Source organism: Pieris napi, chromosome 9 (genome assembly GCF_905475465.1).
Source record: "Pieris napi chromosome 9, ilPieNapi1.2, whole genome shotgun sequence".
Classification (NCBI taxonomy): domain Eukaryota; kingdom Metazoa; phylum Arthropoda; class Insecta; order Lepidoptera; family Pieridae; genus Pieris; species Pieris napi.
The window spans coordinates 8,454,921-8,479,518 of NC_062242.1; the positions used below are offsets into that span (position 1 = coordinate 8,454,921).

Sequence of the window (24,598 nt, forward strand, 5' to 3'; positions counted from 1 at the left end):
AAGTCGAAAACTAAATTTGTATGAAAATGACAGCTCGTGTCGACAGTCGGTAGCCTAGGCCCTAAAGGCGTGAGTCGGGATACAATAAGCGACGCCATGACAGTGCTACGAAAAGACACACATTAACGCTTACGCTATTCGGTAGCCAACGGCCAATTAATGTTTCGGCAGTGTAGAAAAAACGGCGTTTCTCCGCCATGTTTTAGCGTGATCTCAAAAGCTGCTGTTTGCAATTATTAAGTACAAATATTGCCATCTTTAATGGCTACCGTTTTAAAAACATGTCATATTTTGGAAGTTTTAACGAAATGGTTTTAATTTGTTATCTGTCTTTTTTTAACGTTCTCGTGTAATTATAATAATTTAAACTAGAGTTAATATTTTTAAGTTAAGAGTTTTAGTTTTTCTATGAATCAATGCGAGGATAAAATAATAGACACATAAATATGAAAATATCAAGAAAATCAGCAAATTAGTAGAGGTAAATCCTAGTTATATTGGATATCTCTTATTGATATTTATATTGCATGTAAGTTCATGAAATTGTTCTTTAATTTAAAAAATACATATACCATTTAATATAGCATATATTATGTAATCACAAAGTAAAATTATTGTTCATTTTATTTGTATATTTCAGATGATAAAGCATTCACTAATGAACATAATTAGAAGTTCTAAATATATTTTATTGTAATTATAATAGAAGCTAATGATATAATATTGATTATATTAATCAAATAAAGTGGATTTATACTTCATGAACTTTGGAAATATAAAATCTAGTGAGCAATACTAAGGAATGGTAAGCAGATATTTTCTTTAATTATTTACTAAGTTAATATACTAGAGAAGTTATTATAATATTGTTAATGAATGAGAAGTTTGAATTCAAGTCCTTTGGGAGTTACTGACATTGTTTGGTTATTAAGAACTTTAATTGACAATAAGCAGCAGTGACAAATTAAGTATATTCTTAAGTTTAGAATTAAGTAAAGAGTTTTAATACTAAAGTTACCTATTGAACAAACCTTGGACCAATCTTACAGTTTAGTTTGTCAGTTTTTTATTTGATCAAAGTACTAACTAAAATATTTTCTTTTCAGAAAAAGAGAAGCTATGGAGTATGAAATAATGGTTGGTTAAGTAACATTACCTCAAGAACAGGAAACAGTAACTGAAACTATGTTCTTCTTTTGTTCTACATTTAATCTTAATAAGTTCAGCAGTTTGAATGTTAATGAGACATTATTATAAACAAACTGCATTTGTAGATTTTGGGAAGAATTATATCTTTACAATAACTATTATTATTTACAATTGTTGTGTTAAGGAAACAATCACTATTTTTTTAATCGCCCAGGATGTATTCATAGTAACTGTAGGTATCATAGTAATTTTATGAAATCATCACAACATCTAACGTTAGGTTTTATGAATTGAACAATTTTTTGTAAATAACAGCACACAAACAAGATATTGACATTGCTGCAAACTAACACTTACATTTATTAGTTAATTATCTAAATATATAAATATGAATGAATACATCTACATTAGGTAGTAATGCATTTAATTTGATGCACCTGTGTGTGTCCAGTAGTAATGTCTGTATTGTTTAATAAGTTGTTAAATATGCTTATTTTTCTATGTAGACTGCATTATGTTAAGGAAGATATTTGTGCCTTATTTTAATAAAAAATAACCATAACTGAAACATTTTTATTTTGCTACCTATTTGTTTAATATTCCTAACTATTAGTAGGTACGGGTCATTCATATATGCATTATCTGTATATTCTTGTAAAATAAACTAATATTGTGAACCACTTTAATGGCTTTTCCTACTAAAGAAGACAGGTAAATTACCAAAAATAAAACTGACAAATACATAACATACAATGTTTATTCATTTCTTACTTACCTAAACCTAATTAATTGAAGCTTAAATCAAACTCTAATTTCAGTGTTCACACTAGTCTACGTTTTTTTTTCTATTGTTTTTTAAGTCCTTGGACTTTATCAACTTCTAGTCAACCTTATTTTCACTTTTTATTTATCAATCCACAGTACTATTTCTATTGTTTCTTCTAAGCGGTAACAAAATATGTTGCTTCTTCATTTTGCAGATTAGTTGTGAGGTCAAATCCTAAAAATATCAAAGTATGAGTACTACTAATTATTATTATATATCGCGATTATGCAATTTCAAAATATTGTATTTATTTGTAGCCTTAAATTTCTGAGAAAACAAACTGAAACAAAACATAATTAATTTAAACATGCAATTAAAATTCATATATTCACTTTGCACCTTCCGTAAATTCCACTTAAATCTAAAATTGTTCCAACCTTGCTGACATTCTAATGTCCCTTTTGCAGCTTCCAATTGCAAATTTACAAAAATATTGTAAAGTTTTAACTTTTATTTGTTTATAAAAGTGACATTAGGAATACATTTAATCCAGAGACAATATGACGGAATAAGGTGCTACGAACAGCAGCTCGCATCTACGCTGTCGACTTTGCGGTAATGTATCGAGATGCCTCTTGGCTACGAACGAAGCGTTTTCGACAGTACAATTACGCAAAAGCGGTAGTGTATGTAGAATACTTTTCGACACCAATATGGCTAGACCCCCAGATCCCAAAAGTAAAATTACAGTGTTGTCAGCTAAAAAATATCGTAGTTTCTTAAAACAATACAGCAGATTTCAAATTCGATTACAGTAAAATTACAGTAAAAGTTTGTTTAAAAATTAAAAGAAAAATAAGCTGCTGTATTAATTTATTTGTAAATACATATCATTGTAAGTTATTCTAAAATAATTTCCTCATGATTTTGATAAATTTTTGCATTCATCTTCAAAATCATTTCAATAGTGGGATTAAATTTGACGCAGTTTTCAGAATTTCGACGAATGGCTTGCTGAGCTAACATATTTTCTTTAATAGTATTTGTGATCAGACAGTTCCTCTGCTTGGTTTTTATATTATTAATTTCACTAAACTTGCGTTCGCACTCAGCGTTTGAGTGAGGCAAAGATAATACTAGACGGTTAGTTTTTGCTAAGCGTTAGTTCTGATTCATTGGGGAATTCCCAGCACGTAAACTAATATGTAGGTAACAATCCTACTCTACATTGTCTATAGATAGAGGTCAGTGGTTCTGGGTTCTAGATTAGGTTGCAAATTTATATTTCGTATTTTGTAATACGTAAAACGTATTAAATTTGATTAATTTGATAATTTATATGAACGGAAATTAAATACAGTATTTTCATACACTGTATTTTATCATTACAGTATACAGTAGAAAAGTCTAAAATACAGTAAATCTACTGTAATTACAGTGAATCTGGAAGCGCTGAATAAGACCCAGACAGATTGAGAATTGAGTTATTCAAAAAGACCAAAGAGTATACTTAACACAGAATATAGTATGACAACAATTCTAACTTATCATTTACGGCACAGACGGTACATATTTCTAACTAATCTGTGATGGTTTACTATATAATGGAAGATAAGATGACAAAAGTACGGGAACCTTAAGTTGGCGGGGGGAAATTAATTTTTTTCACTTTTTTTTGGCTCTATCAACTGTTCGTTAACTGTTCTTCATTGTTCTATCAAAAAAATTTTTTGTTCGTTCTTATTTTTATTTTTTTTTAATTATAAAAAAATTGACCCTCAATTTGGCACGAACTATAGATATTTTGATATTTTTTTTTCTTTCTAATAGTTTAGAACTATTCAATAACTGTTCGTTCAAAATAAACAACTGTTCGGCTTTCATTATCCTGTAATTTAATAATAATTAACTTTTTTTTATAAATCTTAATTAAATGTTATTGCACATGCGCAGTATCAATGCGCATAGTTCTCATAAATTATGCGCGGCCTATTTGAATTCGATTGAAAGAGACAACACAACAATAACAGCAACAACAACGAAATCATCATCATCATTAATAATAATAAATATCATTCGGCAGCCTAAATGGAATTTGATGTCTTTTTTAAATTTCATATTTTAAATTCAGATAAAAATGTTCGTAATTATTTATATACAATATTTTGTTTTCCTTTTCAACGGAGTTCTTTGATTATATCTTATGTAATTGAGTAAAAATAAAGGAACTGATAAAACAATATTTTTAATTCATTTAAATCTTAGTAGGTATATGTTGGTGAAGATATGGATCTTCTTAAAGCTTCGTTTATAAAAAAAACGGTGATAAACGTAATTCATTGTAAAATTCATTAAATCATTCGAGAGAATAATTTTTTTTTTTCATTAAATTCACCTCTCTATAATCTTACATTTTAAGTTAGTCATTATGATGTAAAGCATGTCTTCAAAAAAATATAAATAAGATAAAATTGCCACCTACAAATACAAAAATGATATTAATTTTAAATTAAAATTCTTTTATATTAATTTTGAAGTAAAAATCTAAGTCAACTTATAACGTAAGTAGTACAGAAAAAATTTGTTAAAGTTTTCGTATTCGAAAATGAAATTATATTATCATCTATTTTAAATGAATAATTAAAAATATTGACTGAGAATGAAAATGAAATTGGTTCTAGAATATATTGTATCAATATATAAATATATAGTTTGCATGGGACTAATCCTTTTCTATTTTTCTCAATCAATATATTTAATCAGGAATGTTAAAAGAATGGATAAGTACAAGAAATACGACTTTAGATGTTAAGAAAGAGTTCATTTTGTTTGTATAAAATAACAAAATATAAATGAAAGTAAAAACCGGGTGATGATGATGATTTTGTTGTTGTTGCTGTTATTGTTGTGTTGTCTCTTTGAATCGAATTCAAATAGGCCGCGCATAATTTATGAGAACTATGCGCATTGATACTGCGCATGCGCAATAACATTTAATTAAGATTTATAAAAAAAAGTTAATTATTATTAAATTACAGGATAATGAAAGCCGAACAGTTGTTTATTTTGAACGAACAGTTATTGAATAGTTCTAAACTTTTAAGGCTGATTCACGCTACACCGTGTCTCGACCGGGCCGTGCCCCGGCCGGGGCACGGTCTAACATTAATGATATACTTTTGTATGAAGTAATTCATGCCTGACCGTGGCTCGGCCGGGGCACGGCCGGGGCACGGCCGGGGCACGGCGTTGTAATGTCGGTGGGTATTGTTTCCCGGCTCCGGCACGGTCCGGCCCCGGCACGTCGTAACATGAACGTAGGCGCCCGGGCGCTGCAGAGCAGTCAACGTCAAATCTTAGTGAGGTTAAATTTTTTTTTGTTTTTTTTTTGACAAAAACAGATATAGTCGTCCAAACACGTACGTGCGTACACCCAAACAGCCCGGTGTAACATGAACCACTGTCCCGGCCGGCGCACGGTGGACGTGTCCCGGCCGAGGCCCGGCCCGGTCGCGACACGGTGTACCGTGAATCATCCTTTAGAAAGAAAAAAAAATATCAAAATATCTATAGTTTGTGCCAAATTGAGGGTCAATTTTTTTATAATTAAAAAAAATAAAAATAAGAACGAACAAAAATTTTTTTTGATAGCACAATGAAGAACAGTCAACGAACAGTTGATAGAGCCAAAAAAAAGTGCAAAAAATTAATTTCCCCCCGCCAACTTAAGGTTCCCCTATAGATGGAACCATATGGCACTAAAGTTCGATGGCATTTTTTTTAATTACACGTCAAATTAATAATATCCTTCGGTTTTTCTGAAGTCGGTTAAAAAACGGTAAAAACATCGTGTACCTGTCGTCCTTTTCGGTTTATTGTTTTATTAGTAGGTTGTTGGTAAAATAGATTTAAAATGGGGAGATTAACATGCTCCTAGGCGAGGTGATACGGGTGGAATTTCGTATTCTCTCCTCAACGACTGATTATGAAACTCAGCTGCTGGTATTAATCCAAAGAGCTCCTATGATTAATGCGGTAGAAGATGCCAAGAGACCCCACAACTCTACGCAACGCCAAGGAATAAAACCGCTCTTAAAGTGACTGGTCGTCGATGATTCGAAACGCTCTTCATTGAATACGGTTAAGTGGAAGGAGCTGGTACTGGAGAGCCCAGAGGTGAGAACAGTATTCCGCGAAAGGCTGAATTTGCGCTTTATACAGTTGCAAGCGATGGCACGAAGTGAAATACAGTCTCGCCTTGTTGATGACATTATGCTTCTTTGAGAGTAATTTAGCCTTTGCTTCCAAATGACCGCGAAACTGAACTTGATTCTATATGTTAACGCCCAGTATTCCGATGTAGGCTGAAGCAAAGTAAGAAGAGTGTCTTCGAAGAGAGGAGTATCGACATAGGGTGTTTTTAATTGATATTTGATGTAATGCTTTAAAACACAAACAACTTAATGGAAGAAACAACTTCTGCGCAACTAATGCAATAACATTCCTTATTATTGCCAAACACTAAACATATATGTTTTTACTCTAAAGGGAGAAAATTGATTAATGAATACGGTAAGATATACAGTAATATATTTATCTCATCGTTCTCACGGTGGAAACAGTAATTTACTATGAAGTAATTAAGAGCGGGAGAAAAAGCGATAAAAAAAAATTTTCACTTGACATTTTTTCACTCTGTGGAGATCAAGGTGAAAAAAGTAAAAACTCGACAGACTATTATTATTCTATGACTCAAACTATAGTATAAACTCAGGAAAACAGATTATATCAAATGTCGAAATCAAAAAATATATGTTATTTCAAAGTTCGAAAGGTTGTTACTTGTTTATTTACGTATATTACATTTTTAATTCTTCTTCCAACAAATTAAGGAATTTGTAATATTAATATTAATTCAGTAATTATAAATAGTATGTATTTCAGTGTACTAAGTATTCAAGATTTTATGTGCATATCATTTTAACTTGTAAGTAGTTTACTTTCGAAAAAACTTAGAAATTACCTAGTTAGCGTAGAAAATAATAACATTACCATCTTCTCTTTAATGTTTTATTCACATCTTCTTAAAGACATTTTTATAATCAAAATTTTCATACATTGTACTATTGTATATTGGTATTTAAAATAATTAATATTTAAGGGAAAATATAATAATTAATTTGGCTTTTCTGAAGGTTTATATTCTTTTAAAATTTATTATTTATCCCGTTCTTTTAATAGATTTCTTGCTCATAATTAAAATGATAGGTTGTAATAATTCTAATTATATAAAAGACTAGAATAAACATAACTTTCAATTGCACACAACCTCTGCAAGGCAAATATTGATGGTTATCAAATATAAATAATTGAAATAAAGACAATACTTTACTCGCCTACTAAAATTTATAGTTTGTAAAAGTTTATACTTACTACAAGTTCTTCTGTCATACAATATTATTTATAATTTATTAAAAATTTTGTATGTACAACATTTGATTTCTTTAATATGTATGTTAATGTTATTGTAATTAAAAATAAGTAATTTAAAAGAAAATGCAATGAACTTCTTTTACTTAGCATATTGTACAGTATGCATTTTTATAAAACAAAACTGTAAGCTAGCTTTTAAGAATATAATATTCAATTAATGACAATTCACAATGAAAGTGGATATGATATCTCGCGGTCAGCAGATAACATTTAATAGTACATACAAACACATACTTGCTGCCCACTCACTGATATCACTTCATTGTATTAATTATAATATTCCCAGCATACTGTTGGTTTGTTTATAAATGCTGTATAAATCATTATAAACCTCAAACTTGAATGTACCTTTTCATAATGAAATTTAAAATAATTGTAAAATAATAGTTGTATAACTATTTCTCGTTTGGATTTATTAAATCTTATCATAGCAAGATTAAAGCAAAGAAATTAAATTAACAACCGGAGTTGCAGGACAAGTTGTGTAATATTTAAAGAACACATAGATAAGGTTTCTTTAAGTCAGTTCACAAGTGATGTGACAACAGTGTGTTCGTAATACATTGAAAGTTACCGAGACATAGTTGTTTATCACAATAATTTTGAAATATAAATATTTCATGACCAACAAGTGTTTAATAGTTATTAGTAGTGTGACTTGTTAATGCCAATGTGAAAGTAAGTTATATAAAAAATTGTATAAATTTATTTTTTATTATGAGAGAATAAAAATCATTTTATTTACTTTTGTAAGTAAAATACTCAATATACAGTTACATTTACCTTTCACTAAAGATTTCACTGTGCGCTTATAACAATAGACGCCGGTGAAGCAATTTTCTCTTATTGTGGTGCAAATCATTTTGTATTCACACTTTATTATTTGGTCTTCCAAAATATTAGTAATAATTATAAGGACTGTTTTTGATTACCTAGTTTAAAATAACGTATTTGCGGCATGCTTTGTTGCGAAAGTGTTACTTTAAATTACGTGTTTATATGTTACTTTTTGGCAATACTTTCTTATATTAACGATACTACCGCTAGAACTTATTTGAAGAAAGACTCAATTGCTGACCCTTAGCATTGCAAACTTGTAGGTTGGCGGTTACGGAGCATGGCCTCTGAGGAGGGAGCTAACGCGCTCAAAGTATACTGGGAACACTTCTTCAAAGCAGAAACAGGCACTTATGAGGTATAATCTTAATACATATAAATTACGCGTCACGTTGTTTGTCCGCTATGTACTCTTAAACTACTTAACCGATTTCAATCAAATTTGCTTACATATATATAATTCTACTGTACGTGTTTATGTTACTGAACTCCTCTTAAACGGCTCGACCGATTGGAATTATTTATTTTATATGCGTTTGTGTGGAGTCCTACTACTGCATTCGGTACTTTCACACTTTGTTTAATATCCTAATCGCTTGAAATATCATGCAGGTCAACGTCTGTTGGGTCCGCTAGTTATAATATAAAGTTATCCATTGCTAAAAAAAATTGTCTTTTCAGAAATCAACATGGCTGGACTTATTTTTAGCAGAGTTCATTGTGCGTCTCGACGAGGGCTGCAATCCAAAGGAATTGATAAAATTTTGGTAAGTTTTCTTTTGCGAAAAAATAAATCATTATTTTTTCTTACTTCGCCACATATTCTATTCTCTTTTACAGCCCTGTAAGTGGTGTGGTGTCTCTGGTAGGTTGCGAGTTACTTTGCGGCATCCACCGAGTCACGTCATCAATCAACACGCAATACACGCTACCGCTACCCGCCACGCTAGATGTTACGCTCGCTTCTGGCGTCACACCCGTATTACCTGACATACAAACAGAGTCATCAGGTATTTAAAAAAAAACATATAATTGTTCACGGCTAATCACGCCGGCATGGACCCATATTGCGAGTTAAGCTTTTCTTGCTCAGGGATTCCATTGAATTTTACTTTTTCTTTATAAAAATCGAAAGGTATTTTTTCTATCAAGGTTCGAACCTGAGACCTCATTCTTTATTATTACTTAGACCTTAAATTATCTAATTATGTTAGTAATACTATACTGTTCTCGAATCTCGAATATCCTTCGAAAGGAGTGAAAGTGCCAATTAATTACTACAGGCAAGTATTGTTATCTCATCAAAACTGTACTACAATATACAAAAACTGTAATGTACATAGTTTTCGATGGAATACTCAGACTTTGTACAGACTGGCGCGCAAAGGGTCAATATTAAAACAAATAACAGAACAAAACATTTATTTACGTTAGAATTTTTTTTTTATTTTTTTATTTTCTAGAAACGGCGGCGGCGCTGAAGTCCTCAAGTCTGTTTACGCGCACCAATACACTGAGTTCTGCGGAGATCCTTCGTCAGTACCTGCTCACGGGGCTTGCTTGGCGCTGTCTACTCGTGCTTAAGGCTTTGGGAGTCGAGGTACACATTATATAGGTTATATACTTATTATCAATACTAACCCATACAGCGTTACAGAACATATGTTTACAGTAAATAGAAATAAATAAAAGTAAGAAAATGTCTGTGTACTTATGTATACGCGTTAGAAGTTATACTTCTTTGGCGTAACAAGATAAGTGACCGTGTGCGCGTGCATCTAAAATATTTACTCTCATATTTTTCCCTAACGCGCTAAAAGAAGTATAAATTCAAAAACTTTAATGTTGACGATAGCTAACTTCAGGGTGTCAGTTTTTTGTGACCGTGTGCCCTCTTATCGTAAAAATTGACTATCATCATTTTTCCCTAACGGGCTAAAAGAAATCAACTTCAAAAACTAAAATGTTGACTATAGCTAACTTCAGGTGTCGGTTTTTTGGGACAGTGTGCGCGCGCATCGTAAAAATTTACTAATAATTTCCCCACGGGCCATAAGAAGTATAACTTCACAAACTAATTCATAAATACAGTTAAATAAGAGAAATATAGATTACAAAACACTAAATAAAACATTAGATAGTTCATTTAGTAAGTGGGTAAGAATGTATGAAAATATTTATTTATTTATTAACACTTCGTTGCATATACATAAATATAGTACAGTTAACATAATTAAATAAAAAGGAGAGCAACAGAGCAACTGGCGGCCTTATTGCTTTCGAGCGATCTGTTCCAGGCAACCACTGTGAGAAAAGAAAAAAAAAAGTATTAAATTACATAAGGTATAATTTATGTATATAGTATTTATGTAGTATAATTTATAAGGTAAATATTCATAGCGTAGTTTAGAATTAAATGGGATATAATAAAAGCCTGCCTGGCGTCACCTTTCCTTAGAATTTTAATTTTAAAAATCAGCCTATAGGTCTTGTTTTAATACGTTACAAAGATACATATTTTCCTCCTAAAAATATCATAGAATTATGTTTTTACAACTTGAAATTTAAACGTTACTAATTGTAAGAAAAGAATATGTCGCACTTCTTACTAAATTTTATAATAAATCTACTTTAAATCAATGCCTAATTAAATGATTTCAAAATACATCAAGTAATTATAAGAAAAAGATATTTATAAATATGCGTGTTTAACATTTGCGAGATGTCTCGTAGAAAAGTTGTCTAACAATAAATCAGAATTTTTACAATTGATGATTAAAGAAACGATTGCTTCAATGATTGTTTCTTGGGTTAAGAACCTTACTGTAATGATAAGGGAATCAAAAAACGCATAGTTAACGTGTAGTAGTATCAAATGAGTACAATCCAAGGTTATATATTTGTATTTCTTAGTTTTATAAGCGTCGCGAGTATTCAATATTTATATTTCATCTTTGAAATTCGTAAGAATTCTAAACCCAGTCACCGGCATTTTCTTTTCCGTTAGCATTTTTTGGTTCATTAATATTATTTACTATAGAATAGTGAGATCACATAAGTTTCTAAAATTTGTATGGTTGGTCCTAAGAATTATAATATAATAAAAGAAAAATGTTCATGTGGTTATGTCTCACTTTTGCGTCTATTATAATTTATAGGTACTTAAACTTACTAGAACTCTGATAAGTGATCATCCAAACCGGATCTTCGGGTTAAACATATTTAAACTTATTATTAAACATGAACTAAAGATTACGTTACCATGGTTACTATTTATGCATAAAAAACATCGTATCCACAGTGAAGCCGGTTGCAGACCGAAAACTAAGCTTTTTTTTTTTTTTTTTTTTTTTTTTTAACGTCAGGAAATGCTTTTACGCATATCCCTGCTGAATTTTACTCCAGCAGGGATTATGTGGGACTCAGACATAATATTTACACACCTACCCACTAAAACCTGACGGATGCCTTCGGCTCGCCAAAGGGCGGAGGCAGGTAACAGCTGTGCCCTATCCTTACCCCCGCCAAACGCGAATGCCACAATATCAACGTGACTCCTCCCACGAACAAATCATCAGCATCTTAACTTAGGGCAGACGTGCGAAAGCACGGCGTCGCTGCCCCAGTCGTCGTTTTCTTACCGGCGGAGCATCAGAATTGTTTTCGCGCTGACGCTCCGCATTCTCTTTCTCAGTCATGACGGCCTCACAAAAAGCCTTGAAGGCATTCCATGGGCCGTCATTGTCAGCTTCCACCATTCTTTGGATAATTAGTGGAAGCGACAGATTGCCAACAATGCTATCAGCAAGGACCGAGCGAAAGCCGTCCCAAGCCGGACACTCCTCAACAGTGTGCCTCACCGTATCCTCTCTACAGTCACAATGATGACAAGCAGGTGTCGCCTCTCTCCCAACGATTCGATGCAGGTAACTCCCAAAGCATCCATGCCCAGAGAGAACCTGAACGAGCCGATAGGAAAGCGATCCCCACCGTCGGTCCACCCAGTGTTTCAAGAAGGGACGAATAAGATCAACGGTTTGTAAACCAAACCGACATTCACTTAACTCATCCCTCCATTCTAGCAAAATTAGGCGGCGATACTCCTCCTTCCAGACCTTGACTACCTCCAGAGGTGGGTCAAAACCACCACTCCTGGCTTCAGCTCGTCTCCAAAAAATTTTACCCAAAGCCAAAGCTTCCAAATGCCAAGGCGGAGTGGCGGCTATGACACATGCCGCGTCACAGGATACGGTACGGTATGCCCTAGCAATTCTTATGGCAACTTTACGCTGTGACCGTCTCAGTAAAGCCTTGTTGTAAAAAGACAACTTATCTGCCCATATCGGACACCCATAAAGCGCCTTTGCACGCACCACTCCAGCATAAAGGAGCCTACAGCCCCCGCCTGGCCCACCGATATTTGGCATTATACGACCCAATGCCATTGCAGTTGAATCAAGCTTGGGTTCCAGGGCAGCAAAATGAGCCTTGAAAGTCCATCGGGCGTCAAGAACCAACCCGAGGTATTTCAACGTCGACTTTAATGCCATATGAACACCATCCACTATTATCTCAGCGCCTCTAGGTGGTGACCTCCTAGCGAAACATATGACATCTGATTTTTGTAGAGCGACTCGAAGACCAAGTTGTCTTATACGAGTCACTACTTCTTCCACTCCAGCAGTAACTAACAAACTCGCCTCCTGATAATTACATCCCTTGGCCGTCACAAGTGTATCATCCGCATAACATATTAAACCTACTCCTGGCATCAGTCTACCTCGAAGGACTGCATCAAATCCAATGTTCCACAAAAGGGGCCCAAGAACAGACCCCTGTGGAACTCCACATCGAACCTGATAGCATCTCCAACCTTCCCGACTTGGATAAATGATCGATCGATCAGAGAGATAAGTTCCTACTAAATGACGTAAGTACACAGGCACACCATGATAAAGGAGACCATCCATAATCGCTCTCCAGGGAATAGTATTAAACGCATTCGCAATATCTAGCGAAACCGCCAACACAACCCCACCCCCAGAGACAGTTTCTTCGCACAAGTCCCTTAACTTAGCTAAAGCGTCAATTGTAGAGCGAGCACGCCGAAAACCGAATTGAGTATCAGACAGATTTGGACCAATAGTCTGAAGATGCTTCTCGAGGCGCGAGACAATTATTCGCTCAAACAGTTTGCCCACCTCAGGAAGTAAAACAATAGGTCGATAGGCCGAAGGTGAATCTACCGGTTTCCCGAACTTCCTAAGAAGAAGCAATTGTCCAACTTTCCAGCTATTAGGGAATATGCCTTTCCTCAAAAGATCAGAAAGGAGATCTCGAAATCTGTTAAATAAGCCATTATTAAGAGATTGCGCCCAAACCGTTCCATGCAATCCATCTGGACCAGGAGCGGTTTTTTTGTTTTGAATTTTAAAAACACCAGCCCCTAACTCACCCTCTGACACCTCAGGAATATCTTCTGAATGATCGAAGTCAACATTAATAAAAGGAGTAGAATCACAAGGAAACAACGATGTAACAACCATCCCCAGAAACGTCGGCTCCATTGTGGATGTTAGCGGCGGCCTCCAGGGACGGAGTTTACTCATGACAATATTGTACGGTCGCCCCCAAGGATCACGATCCAAAGAGTTCAGGAGCTCCTTCCATGCCCTATCCTTTGCTTCAGCTATTTCCAACCGAAGAGCCCTTTTTGCTTCTTGATAAGAAGTATATAAACTTGCCTCTTCGTCCGGATCACGATAACTGAGATGCCTTCTTCTAAAACGCGTGTAACGGCGACGCGCCTTAACACACTCCATTCGTAGTCGGGCTAGTTCAGATGACCACCAATAGACGCTTTGCTTGGGTGAGATGGGACCGATCCGGGGCATAGCAACGTTACTGATACGAGTCAGTGAGTCTCTAAACCATTCTACCTCAGAATCAATTGTAAAATTTGAAGGTTTGGGATTCCAAGCTTCTACTAAGGATACCTCGGTAAGCGCATCTTTGTCTAGATATTTTCGGGACCATCTAGGACCTATCTCAGATGGAGCAGGACCCGGTAAGCTTACAGTGGAATCGAGGATATCAAAACGAATGTACTTGTGGTCCGATAAAGTTTCAACTTCTGACAACACCCTCCATCCATAAACACGACTTGCAAGAGCAGGACTTGAAAAAGTAACGTCCACAATAGAGCCACCATTCATACGTACACAAGTCTGAACATTACCCCGATTCAGTGACACTAAATTTTGAGTTGCTAGCCAATCCAACAAAGCGTCACCACGTTCGTCAGATACTGGAGACCCCCACACTGTAGATTTAGCATTGAAATCTCCAGCGACTATAAGATCGAGGGGTCGACACCATGAAACCAGACAGCCCAGTTCGGACAAAAACGTTTCAAATTCAGCAAGCGTTTTATTTGGGGAAAAATAAACACCAATAACTGCAATTCTGCCAATTTTTAAAGCAACGCAACCTCTACCCTGCATTGTAGAAGCAACTGACAGCAAGTTGACATCATTTATAAAAACCGCAACAAGGCCATCACGGTCACCGACCCAGTTGTTTTTATCTGGAACCATGTATGGTTCTGAAACAATCCCTATATTAACGATCCACTGTGTCAAACTCTGAATTAAAAGGTCTTGAGCACTTGCACAGTGGTTCAGGTTAGATTGAATAAAGCGTAGATCCATACTAACTTATTACAATTTCTTGGGTCTCCATTATGTCACCGCTTAAGGTTGGTTCTACTGAAACCTTCGTGTTGAATCTTCTCGGCATTTTTTGACTGGGAGCCGTACAAGCTTTCCCCCCCAGTCGATGATCAGCTGTTTTACCTGCCGCAATACATAGAGGACATTGTGGTTTGGATGAACAAACAGAAGCACGATGGCCTGGCTGGCCACACCGGTAACAAGACTTACTACGGTCTATTTCCGCCGTACAACGAGCTGCAACATGACCAGCTTGCAAACAGCGGAAGCACCTAAGTTCTCGTTGTTGCAGCACCGTCACCCTAGCTGAAGTCCAGCCTACAAGCAGACGACCTTCAGACAATTTCTTTGCAGCTTCCACCGGGCATTTCACCCACACCGCAAAGAGACCTGACTTATCCTGACGAACTTCGCCAACTCTAACATGATCGGATGAGCACTCCCCTTTTTTACACACAGCGAATTTTACTTCGTCAGCAGTAACAGAATCGTCTAAGCCTGATACTCTTACCTCAACAGATTTAACAGGCCTCGATACAAGGATGCCATTCGTACCATACAACTCCCTTAATTTTTTAGCCAAAACATCTGCTTTATCTCCTCCACCTTCACCAGTGACTTGTATAATGGCAGCACCAGTTGCGGCACGTCTAAACCTAACTGCTTCAATTCCCAACTCTTCTAGCCTAATCTGGCCTTTCGCTTCTTTAATAGCCTCCGCATATGTTACGCCTTTTTTCTGAATTTCCGCCGGGACAGTTACAACAACAGCAGCTGTTCGGGGAGTACGCAGTCTTGGCTTTTTAACTGGTGCCTGAAAACCTGTTACAGTTGGTTGAGCTAACACAGCACCTGACCTTTCCCTTTTCTTCCTTTTCCTTTTCTTTCTTTTCCCAACAATCAACCAATGTTCCTTAGAAAGATTGGAAGCCGATTGCAGAGGCGAGGGCTGAGTAATAGCAGATACCTTTTCAATGGCCAATATTTCCTCTCCTGCAATTCTTTTATTTTTCTTCTTTTTTGAAATAGAGGATGGTCCTTGGGGCAAAGCAGTAGATGCTGCTTGCACCAAGCTTCTACTATTCACCTGTCTATTATCCTGGGATTGACCTGACTCAAATCTAGGGGGCCCAACGACCTTGCGTCGGTCCGCGGCTAGAGAAGGTCTTAATACAGGTGCAGGATTAAGCCTAGGCTCTAGACTCTCAAACCGTGCATTTAATCTATCCCCGATACGGCGCATCAGATTTGCCTCAAACTCCTCGAGGAGAGAAGGAGTGAGCGGTGGCTCCTTTGAATTAACTCCAACATGTTTCCGAAGATCCGTCATATCCTGCTGGAGTATCTCAATTTGGTTTTTGAGGCGCTCGTTGTCTTCACGCAGAGATCGAGTTTCCTCAGAAACTGAACGTGTAGCAAGCACCCCAATATCCTTCCGCATGTCCGCAATGGCATTTTTAGCCATATGGACCCATTGTCCTTTGATATTGGACGATCTTGTGGCGACCTTTTCAACAACTCCCAGGCTAGCCTCAATCCTCTTTACTAAATCCAATGACATATCCTCGCCCTGTTCCGACACCAAGACAGAAGATAGAGTACATTGTGTTTCTCGAGCTTTAATTTCCAAGGCCAAAAGCTCTTCTTCCTCGCGAGCCTTTTTCTTAGCTCTAGTTTCTTTCAACTTGGCAGATTTATTAGCAGGAACCGGATCCACATTCTCGCCCTTAGTGGATGGCCGACCTCTGCCTTTACGCCGCGTTATCTTTGAAGTCGCCTCTCTAGCGATATCTGAATCAGTGTCAGCGACTTCTCTGAAACGCTTCCGGGAGCTCCAAAACCGCGATGAAACTGTCAAAGACTCCCTTGCTTCAACACCTGAGTATGTGGAAGAATCCGACATCTCAGGGCACTCCAACATAATATCACTCGGGGGCGCTGGCAAAACAAACTGATCGCCCGCCGTTGCCACTCCAGCCTCCTGCTCAGCCGCATCACACGGCATCTCCACACTAACATCTTCTTTTGATTTGGTTTTTTTGTTTATTAGATTATTTATTGTTGTCATTTCATAAATTATTTTCCATGGGGGAAATACACAGTCCACCCAGGTGGTGCCCCCTGCACCTAGGTAACCCATATACCACTCGGAGGACGGGTGGTATCCGAGGGCTGGCCGCTAGCGACTGACTTTACTCACCAGCCACCTGTAAATACAGGTAACCGACACCGCGCAAAACCTACAAGGCGCCCCAATGTCGGGAATTTAAGGGTTTTTTATTGAGATTTTCCTTTCTCTCAGGGCCGGCCAATAAAGGCAAGCCCCCCTGGCCACAAGCATGCCGCTAGACATGACAACGACACACGCCGGAGGTAACAGGTTGCCCGACGGAGAGTCGAAACCCACCCAGAAACTGCTTATCGCAGTCACCAGATCCGTCGCGCCATTGACCTAGAAGGTCATCTACAATATGCAGAAGCTACTGAGCATTACAAATGTAAAAAGACACGCAAGCTCTTCACCAACTCAACGCAAAAATATGCGCTCAACACCGGTCGTTACCGATTCAAAAATTGAACCGGGGGCACGCCCTGAGCCCACCAGTTTTGGTCCACGCCAGTTGGATGTCGGAAGTCCAACCGGTACCCCCGCGGGCGAGTGCGAGGACCCCTATTCGCCACCTGGGGTCGTGATCTATGGAAGTCTGGCAACTCCACAAGTTTCAAATACAGTGTGCCAAGAGCAATGCTCTTGATATTCACAAACGCCAGTTATACGAGCTGGCCATCCCACGTACGCAATAAAACGCACCTCTTGCCTTTAAAGGCTACTACAAAAGTTCGGACCGAAAACTAAGCTATGCCAAGGCTAAACTAAGCTATGCCAAGCAAGCTAGGCTAAGCTAAGCTAGAAATAAATAGCGTGCACACCAACAGCTAAGCCAAAGCTCAGTCAGTGTGGTGAAAGATGTGCAAAGGGTGTGCGGGGTAGCGGGTAGGGCTTAGCTTAGCTCGTGAAGCTGCGCATCGGCATACACAACTAACTTAGCTTCGCATATTTTAGTTAACTCACATAGCTTAGTTCGCATAGTTTGCGGTCTGCACACAAGTATGGAAAACTGCGTCAGCTATGCGAGCTAAGCTAAACTAACTTAGCTTAGCTCTTGGTCTGCAACCCGTATGACATTCTTAACTATATGGCTTAATAATTTCAGCGCATGATAAATACGGGCAGAAAGGCGTTTTACACCTTCGATGAATTAAAATACAAATATTGAGAGACTGAATCTCAAATGACAATCTAGTTAACGGGTGCAGTGCTATCTCGCTACATTATACAAGTTGTAAAACATTGAGACCCGCGACCTGCGATAACCTGCGTTATGGCCGTATTGTACCTATGTATCTACACAGCTAATTCTCAAACCTATAAAGCCCTAAATGTATAAAATAATGAATGCCAAATATTCAATAGGAATAATAAAAAATATAAAAAATTAATTGTTTCGCCGATAATTAAGTCCTTTACGCATAGTATGCTCAAACATAGTATAGTTAGATAAAGAATATATTCAAATAATCATTTCACTCAAGTATCTAATCATGTAGGTGATAAATAGAGATTTCATACCGGAACCGGAACCAGATAACTAAACCGCAGTGTCTATTAAGACAATTATTTATGAAATAAGAACATGCTTTTTGTATCTGTTAGTATTGATTGTGAAATAGGTTAACATAAAAAGAAAATTAATAATGGTCGCGTCCGCATTTTGTAGGGACGGCATCGCTTTTCATATTTTTGTATATACGTCAATTTGTTTGTCTGTCCTAACTTTGTGTCGACCAGCTGCCGACTGAAGTATTTCCGAACCAATTTGACTTAGGGTCCTTCAAGAAAAGAGCGTATCAATTCTTGAAAGGCCTGCAAGGCACTCGCGAGCCCTCTGGCATTGAGAGTGTCCATGGGCGGCGGTATTACTTAACATCAGGTGAGCCTCCTGCCCGTTTGCCCCATGTTCTATAAAAAAAAAGTGATCTAAATAAAAACAAATAATAATATTAATGTCCGATACATAGCTATCTAGCTATATTTAGTATCAAACCTGTTTCTATGAATTTGCAAAATCACACGGTACTTTAAAATACCCATTTACCAGGAATTCTGCTGTAATACATTTATTTATATGTATACGCTACAAATATAACTTAAATTTAGCTTATTTATGTAACATTAAAATATTCATTTTTTTTATGTAATGGGCAGGAGGCTCACCTGATGATACCGCCGCCCATGGACACTCACATTGCCAGAAGGCTCGCAAGCGCGTTGCCGACCTTTCAAGAATTATCTTTTCTTGACGGACCCTAAGTCGAATTGGTTCGGAAATACAGTGGGCAGCTGGTTCTTCATAGCCAAAAACTGCCTTAGAAAACGCTCCGTTATTTAGAACTAAATTAGTCATATTCTTTTGCATTTATTCATTATTTTTATCAATGCTCCTTAGCAACAGTTATTAAATAACATGCACACACACATGCAACAATGTTGTTTAGCTGACGCACTCCGTGAGTGTTTACAAACATATGTTTATTCAACATGAATATCTAATAGTATGTAAAACATAGAAAATTGATTAAAGATAATTATTTGTGTTTCGATATTTCCAAGCCAACGGAGTCAGGTGAACAGCACTTAGTAAATAAATATATATAATGTATATTTCAATTGTATTCATAGATCAGGATTTGTACTATTTTTCTAAAAGTGCCCGAGCTAAGTGGCTAATCCTTTTCATAAAGGGTCCGTGGTGATTGGGGTATCGGGTTCGATTTATAATCAGTGTGTAATATTAATGTATAAAATTAAATTTGTAAATTGGTTGTTGGCGACCGGAATAAAAATAAAATGTGTTTATTCGTTTGACAACAGTTCATTATAATGTGTAAGATTTGGAAACCCTTTCAAGGAAAAAAGTACCTGTGTCAGGAATCCGAGCGCTTCCATAACAAACTTATTAGTAAATTCCATAAACATATATAATTTAACTAGCTGACCCGGCAAACGTCGTTAGACCATGTATATTGTATATTATTACTAGGAAACACTTTTTTTAGTGCAATGAAAATAACTATCTACAATAATAAAAATGTTGTGGTTTTATGTATTTTTGTATGCTGTATCAAAAAAAATGTTTTATTTGGGTGGACACCCCTTATCAATTAGGGATTTGAAAGATAGAAGCCGTTTCTGAGACGTACTGAATATGCATAAAAAAATTCATAAGAATCGGTCGAGCCGTTTTGGAGGAGTATGGGAACGAGAATTTTATTTATTAGATTTAATTATTTTTGTTTTTTCAACTGTTTTCAACACGCCTGCAATAGTGAGTATGTGGGTTCATGTTAGTGAATTAATGAATGGTCTATTCTCTCAAATCACACATATGACACTTTGACATTTAACTGTTTGGTCAATAGCGTATAGTAATATTAACTGATATTTAATTAGTCTAATAATAATTCTAATGTATTGCGGAGACTAATGATGTGATTGCACCTCGGCAATTCTCAATACCTAGAGCAAAGGCGGATCTAGCGTTCCCATTTGTTTCTAGCATACATACGCTCGCGTGTTTGTGTCTTTATAGTAAATGAACAATATATATAAATATTTGTAATAAAGTGAGGACTAGTCCAGACCCCAGATCAATCATGTTATGACCCCCATGACCCCCTCTGGATCCGCCCTTGGCCTAGAAGGACCTCTGACAACACTTTAAAGAGCATAACATTTTTTAGGGTCTGTCATGTTGCCGTCAATTGAGCTCCGTGTTGATCTGGTTGTTTGGGGAGCTAAGTGCAGCAGGCCACGCGGCCTCAACTCATCAGAATATAACAAGGCCTCCCACTGCGCCTATACACCAGCTCTTCTCCAATAGGTATATCAAATCCATATGGGCTAACTAACTAAAGGACTTCTGTGTAAAATTAAAATTGAATCCTTGATTTTTTTAAATGTCTAAAAGGCCAAAAATTACTTTTTTTTACTTTGTGCTTACTTAACATAATATTTAAATAACAGTTCAAACTAGTCTTCTGTGGAATTAGCATTTTTCATAAGTAGCAGTTAAGTTTTCTGGATGTTGAGCAAAATTATTTGATATTACATTTTTAAAGTTATCTGACCCGATTTATTTGATTTGCTTACCATATAAGGGTTGGAGAAAGAAAAAAGTAAGAATGTTTATGTTTTTTAATTTTAATTACGCTAATATATGTATGTAATCATCTAATCGATTTCAGTTAGATTTTAAATAACCCGTTTTACCTGCTAGACATTTGTTTTATAAAAAAACATGTCATCTTGAATCAAAACTTTAGATTTTAATAATATAAAATATAAGTATGTAATCATTATTTCTAAACAGGATATGGTCTAAACAAAAGGCCAACGGAAATCAAACTTCGACGTCGCCGGGTAAGGGTTCTATTGCGACGAGGTAAATTAAGTTTTTATAATAGCGTTAGCATTTTATCGCGCTGCGTATAACTTAATCCGATTTATTATTCACAGGTCAAGGTACAATGGCTTAATGAGATTAGATTCTGATTCTAAATCGATATCCAATCCTAAAAAGAAGATAGCAAAGAAGTCAGAAGCGTCATCGGAATCTGGCGACGGGGGCGATGACCTTCAAGCTCTCAATCGCTCGCTGGGTATTAAGGCGTGCACGCCCTACGATGACCTTGACTATTGTCCCACGCCGCCGCGGTCATCCGACTTAAATGACACACTCTATTCCGACCCCTACTTCACACCGCGAAAGGCTAAACCTAAAGCTGATGACTTTATGAAAGACAAACATAAGGAAATTATTAATTCTGAAATTAGCACTTTCGAATTTACCTTGATTATAATAGATTTGTTACAAGAGTTATGCAGGGCAGAGAGCAGTCTCACTGGATCTGAAGGCTCGCAAATATCGATGCAATGCATAAATTTTTCTTTGAAAAACCTGTGCTCTCTTCAATTTGGGTCAATAGCTGCGCAGTCCAGTGCCTATGATCCCCTCGAGTTGTCGAGCATCAAGGTAGCATTAACTGAACTTTTGATCGTTTCACTAGACCAGGTGCTGATACATGCAGATCTCTGTGCCAAATTAATAAACGTTGGAATATTACCTATGCTTTTACGAATTCTAGAAGACGTCGTCTGTAAATCCTGTGCCAAATATAATACGAAAACAGACAGACAAAATCGTGCCAAAAACGTAGAAAATCCAAATTTAATAGAAACAAGTAACCTTCTAAAATTTGTATTTGGAATCGCGTATTCCGTCACGGCATTCTTTTACTGTTTGCTCATGCAATGCCGAACTGTGGAGAAGCTCAGAGAATTTACTGATCAGTTTAGGCTATACGGAGAATGCTTTAAAGGAGGATTGCTTAAAGAGTGCATAGAGCTGATGATACGAGTACCGAGGAGCGACAGTGACGAGGCTGTGACATTAATTAAGAAACTAATAGAATCAATAGGCAAGTTAGTCAGCGGAATGAAGAGAGTACGGAGTGAAGTGATACACTCAGCGGCATGTCCACGGTCACGACACAAGCCGTGCCGACAGCGAGTGACCGCTGGTATGCATCACCATCACGATATTCTTGGCGAGGCAGGCGCCGGCCTGCCCATGCCCACTGCCTGCTGTGTGTCTGTGTTATACGCCACGCTCACCTCGCTTGTGCCAGACGAGGAAATTTCCGCTCACAAAGTCCTGAGAAACAAAATCCTCCATGTCATGCTTAAGTGCGGGGTGTGTTGTTGTTTTTCGCCGAGTTTTCTCATGGAGAGCATTGTTAGACTTATGCTGACCCATAATAGTGTCGCTACTTTGTGTCTTAGATTACTTGAACACACGGTGTATGGTGATTTAGGTGCGAGTGTCCTAGTACCGAAAGTTACAGATCAGCTGCCGTGCTCGATTTGTGAACAATGTGATGATAATAAAGATCTTGGCCGTAAATATTGCGCTCACGGCGTAAGCCCGATGGAAAGAAAGAGTGTCTGGTCTTTTCTTATCCATTATAACTCTCTACTGCAGCTAGACAACCACAATAGTGTGCTTCATGCAACTGTCACCCATCTCCTTAAAGTTACACCCAAGTGCCGAATGGAAATGAAATATGAATTGCTTTTTAGTGTCATTTATCCCACATTTATCGTCTCTAAGCATAGATATACAATCCGGTTAGACGAATCCGCCTACTTTTTAACAGTTTCAAGTCTTAATATTTTTGCTAGTCTATTAAATACTGTCTCCTTCGCCGAGCAGTTTATACAAAAGGGTGGATTAAGTTACGTTCTTGAGTTGATATCGCTTCCAGAATTTTCTAGCCAGTGCTGTGCCATTTTGGAAATAGCTATCATAGTCGAAATATACAAGTTGATGAAAGAGAACGCCGAGTTGACTTACTTCCGTGAAATGAGTTCTTTGGCATCCGTGCAGATGCTGTTTAAATCTCTCTCTGAAGTTACAGATAAATGCTTCGGAGTGTTTAAGTCTTGGATACCTTTAGAAAAATCCGAGGTATTACGGGAAATAAGTGAGATAAAGGAGTCTTTAGGGCTAGGTCTGCGTGAAGGGAGAAAATTTTCTGAGCCCATCACAATAAAATCCCCGGTAAAGGAGGGTGAGAATGAGGAACAGGAATGTTTAGAAGTTCTAAAGACAGCATGCACGTTCTGGAGGTCGTGCGCAGGCCTATGCGTGCACAGCCGAGAGTTCGCCGCGTACACAGCACGTGAGAATGCTCTGGCCGAGAGCTATGCTCTGCTGCGGCTAGTGCTGCATGCGCTATGCCGCCCTTCTCCGCTATCTACAGTCCCCAGCCCCGCTGCCCTTCGTCTACTCGTTAAGATCTTGGAAGCAGTGCTCACTGTTCAATTTGCACTCACTGGTATGTATAACTAATAATTATTTAAATCGATCCGAAAGCCGTACTTGGTATCCACATTTCAGGAGAGAAAGAAATTGCTTTTGAAAGTTTAAATGACAATCCACGATAGCTAAAGGATAAATTTTATAAAGCTATTGTGTAAAATATCTAGTCTCTCTGGCCGATCGTTGGCATCTTTTGCCCTCGTTGTGACGCATTCTGTAATAAATTTGGATAATAATTTGACTTTATTTTTATTGTTTTTCGTATCAAAATTTCGTAACATTTAAATTCATCTTATTTTATAATGTCCATTTATTTCCATAGAAAACAGCTTTAAAACGCTTTCATCACTTTTGAGTTTTCGTTTTTAATGAAGTAGTATTATTGATCCAATTAAATGTGACTAATGCGCATGAGATAAGTTGCATTAAATGGCTCATGGCGGCTGAGTTTACTCGTATATTTAAGTTTGTAAACGAGACCTCATTATATGCCTTGATTTAGAGCACTGTTCGAATCAAGGCCGTTTCGTGTGTTGCTATATTATTTAAACGTTTAGCTGAGCTAGAAAATAACAAAATAATTACTGAAATAATTACCCTAGTTACTCTTTTATGTTGTGTTCTTTGTTTTCAATAGGTTTTACTGATATACTCTAGTAACAGGTATCCACAAAGGTCAG

The 24,598-nt window shown here is 36.9% G+C and overlaps 1 protein-coding gene and 1 long non-coding RNA gene across 8 annotated transcripts in view; both read left to right on the forward strand.

Annotated features, from left to right (window-relative positions):
• Nucleotides 1–431: 431 nt before the first annotated feature.
• Nucleotides 432–1,140, forward strand: LOC125052518. 2 transcript variants are annotated; one of them, XR_007117459.1, is made up of 3 exons: nt 432–481; nt 641–805; nt 1,107–1,140. It is a non-coding gene; the product is annotated as an uncharacterized LOC125052518 (long non-coding RNA). The 2 variants fall into 2 exon arrangements; XR_007117458.1 differs by having other exon boundaries at nt 471–529.
• Nucleotides 1,141–6,754: 5,614 nt separating this feature from the next.
• The window catches only part of LOC125052148 (lysosomal-trafficking regulator), a 75,869-nt gene continuing 58,025 nt past the window's right edge, over nt 6,755–24,598 (forward strand). For 2 of the 6 annotated variants that reach the window (XM_047652760.1, XM_047652764.1), the window contains exons 1-8: nt 7,915–8,086; nt 8,509–8,603; nt 8,927–9,012; nt 9,086–9,255; nt 9,709–9,845; nt 20,779–20,918; nt 21,408–21,479; nt 21,554–23,934. In XM_047652760.1, coding sequence (XP_047508716.1) covers nt 8,526–8,603; nt 8,927–9,012; nt 9,086–9,255; nt 9,709–9,845; nt 20,779–20,918; nt 21,408–21,479; nt 21,554–23,934 — 3,064 coding nt within the window. In that variant the 5' untranslated portion in view covers nt 7,915–8,086; nt 8,509–8,525. Of the gene's footprint in view, nt 6,903–7,737; nt 8,087–8,508; nt 8,604–8,926; nt 9,013–9,085; nt 9,256–9,708; nt 9,846–20,778; nt 20,919–21,407; nt 21,480–21,553; nt 23,935–24,598 lie in introns of those variants that run through there. The other 4 variants (XM_047652761.1, XR_007117412.1, XM_047652763.1 and 1 more) reach the window with 4 other exon arrangements.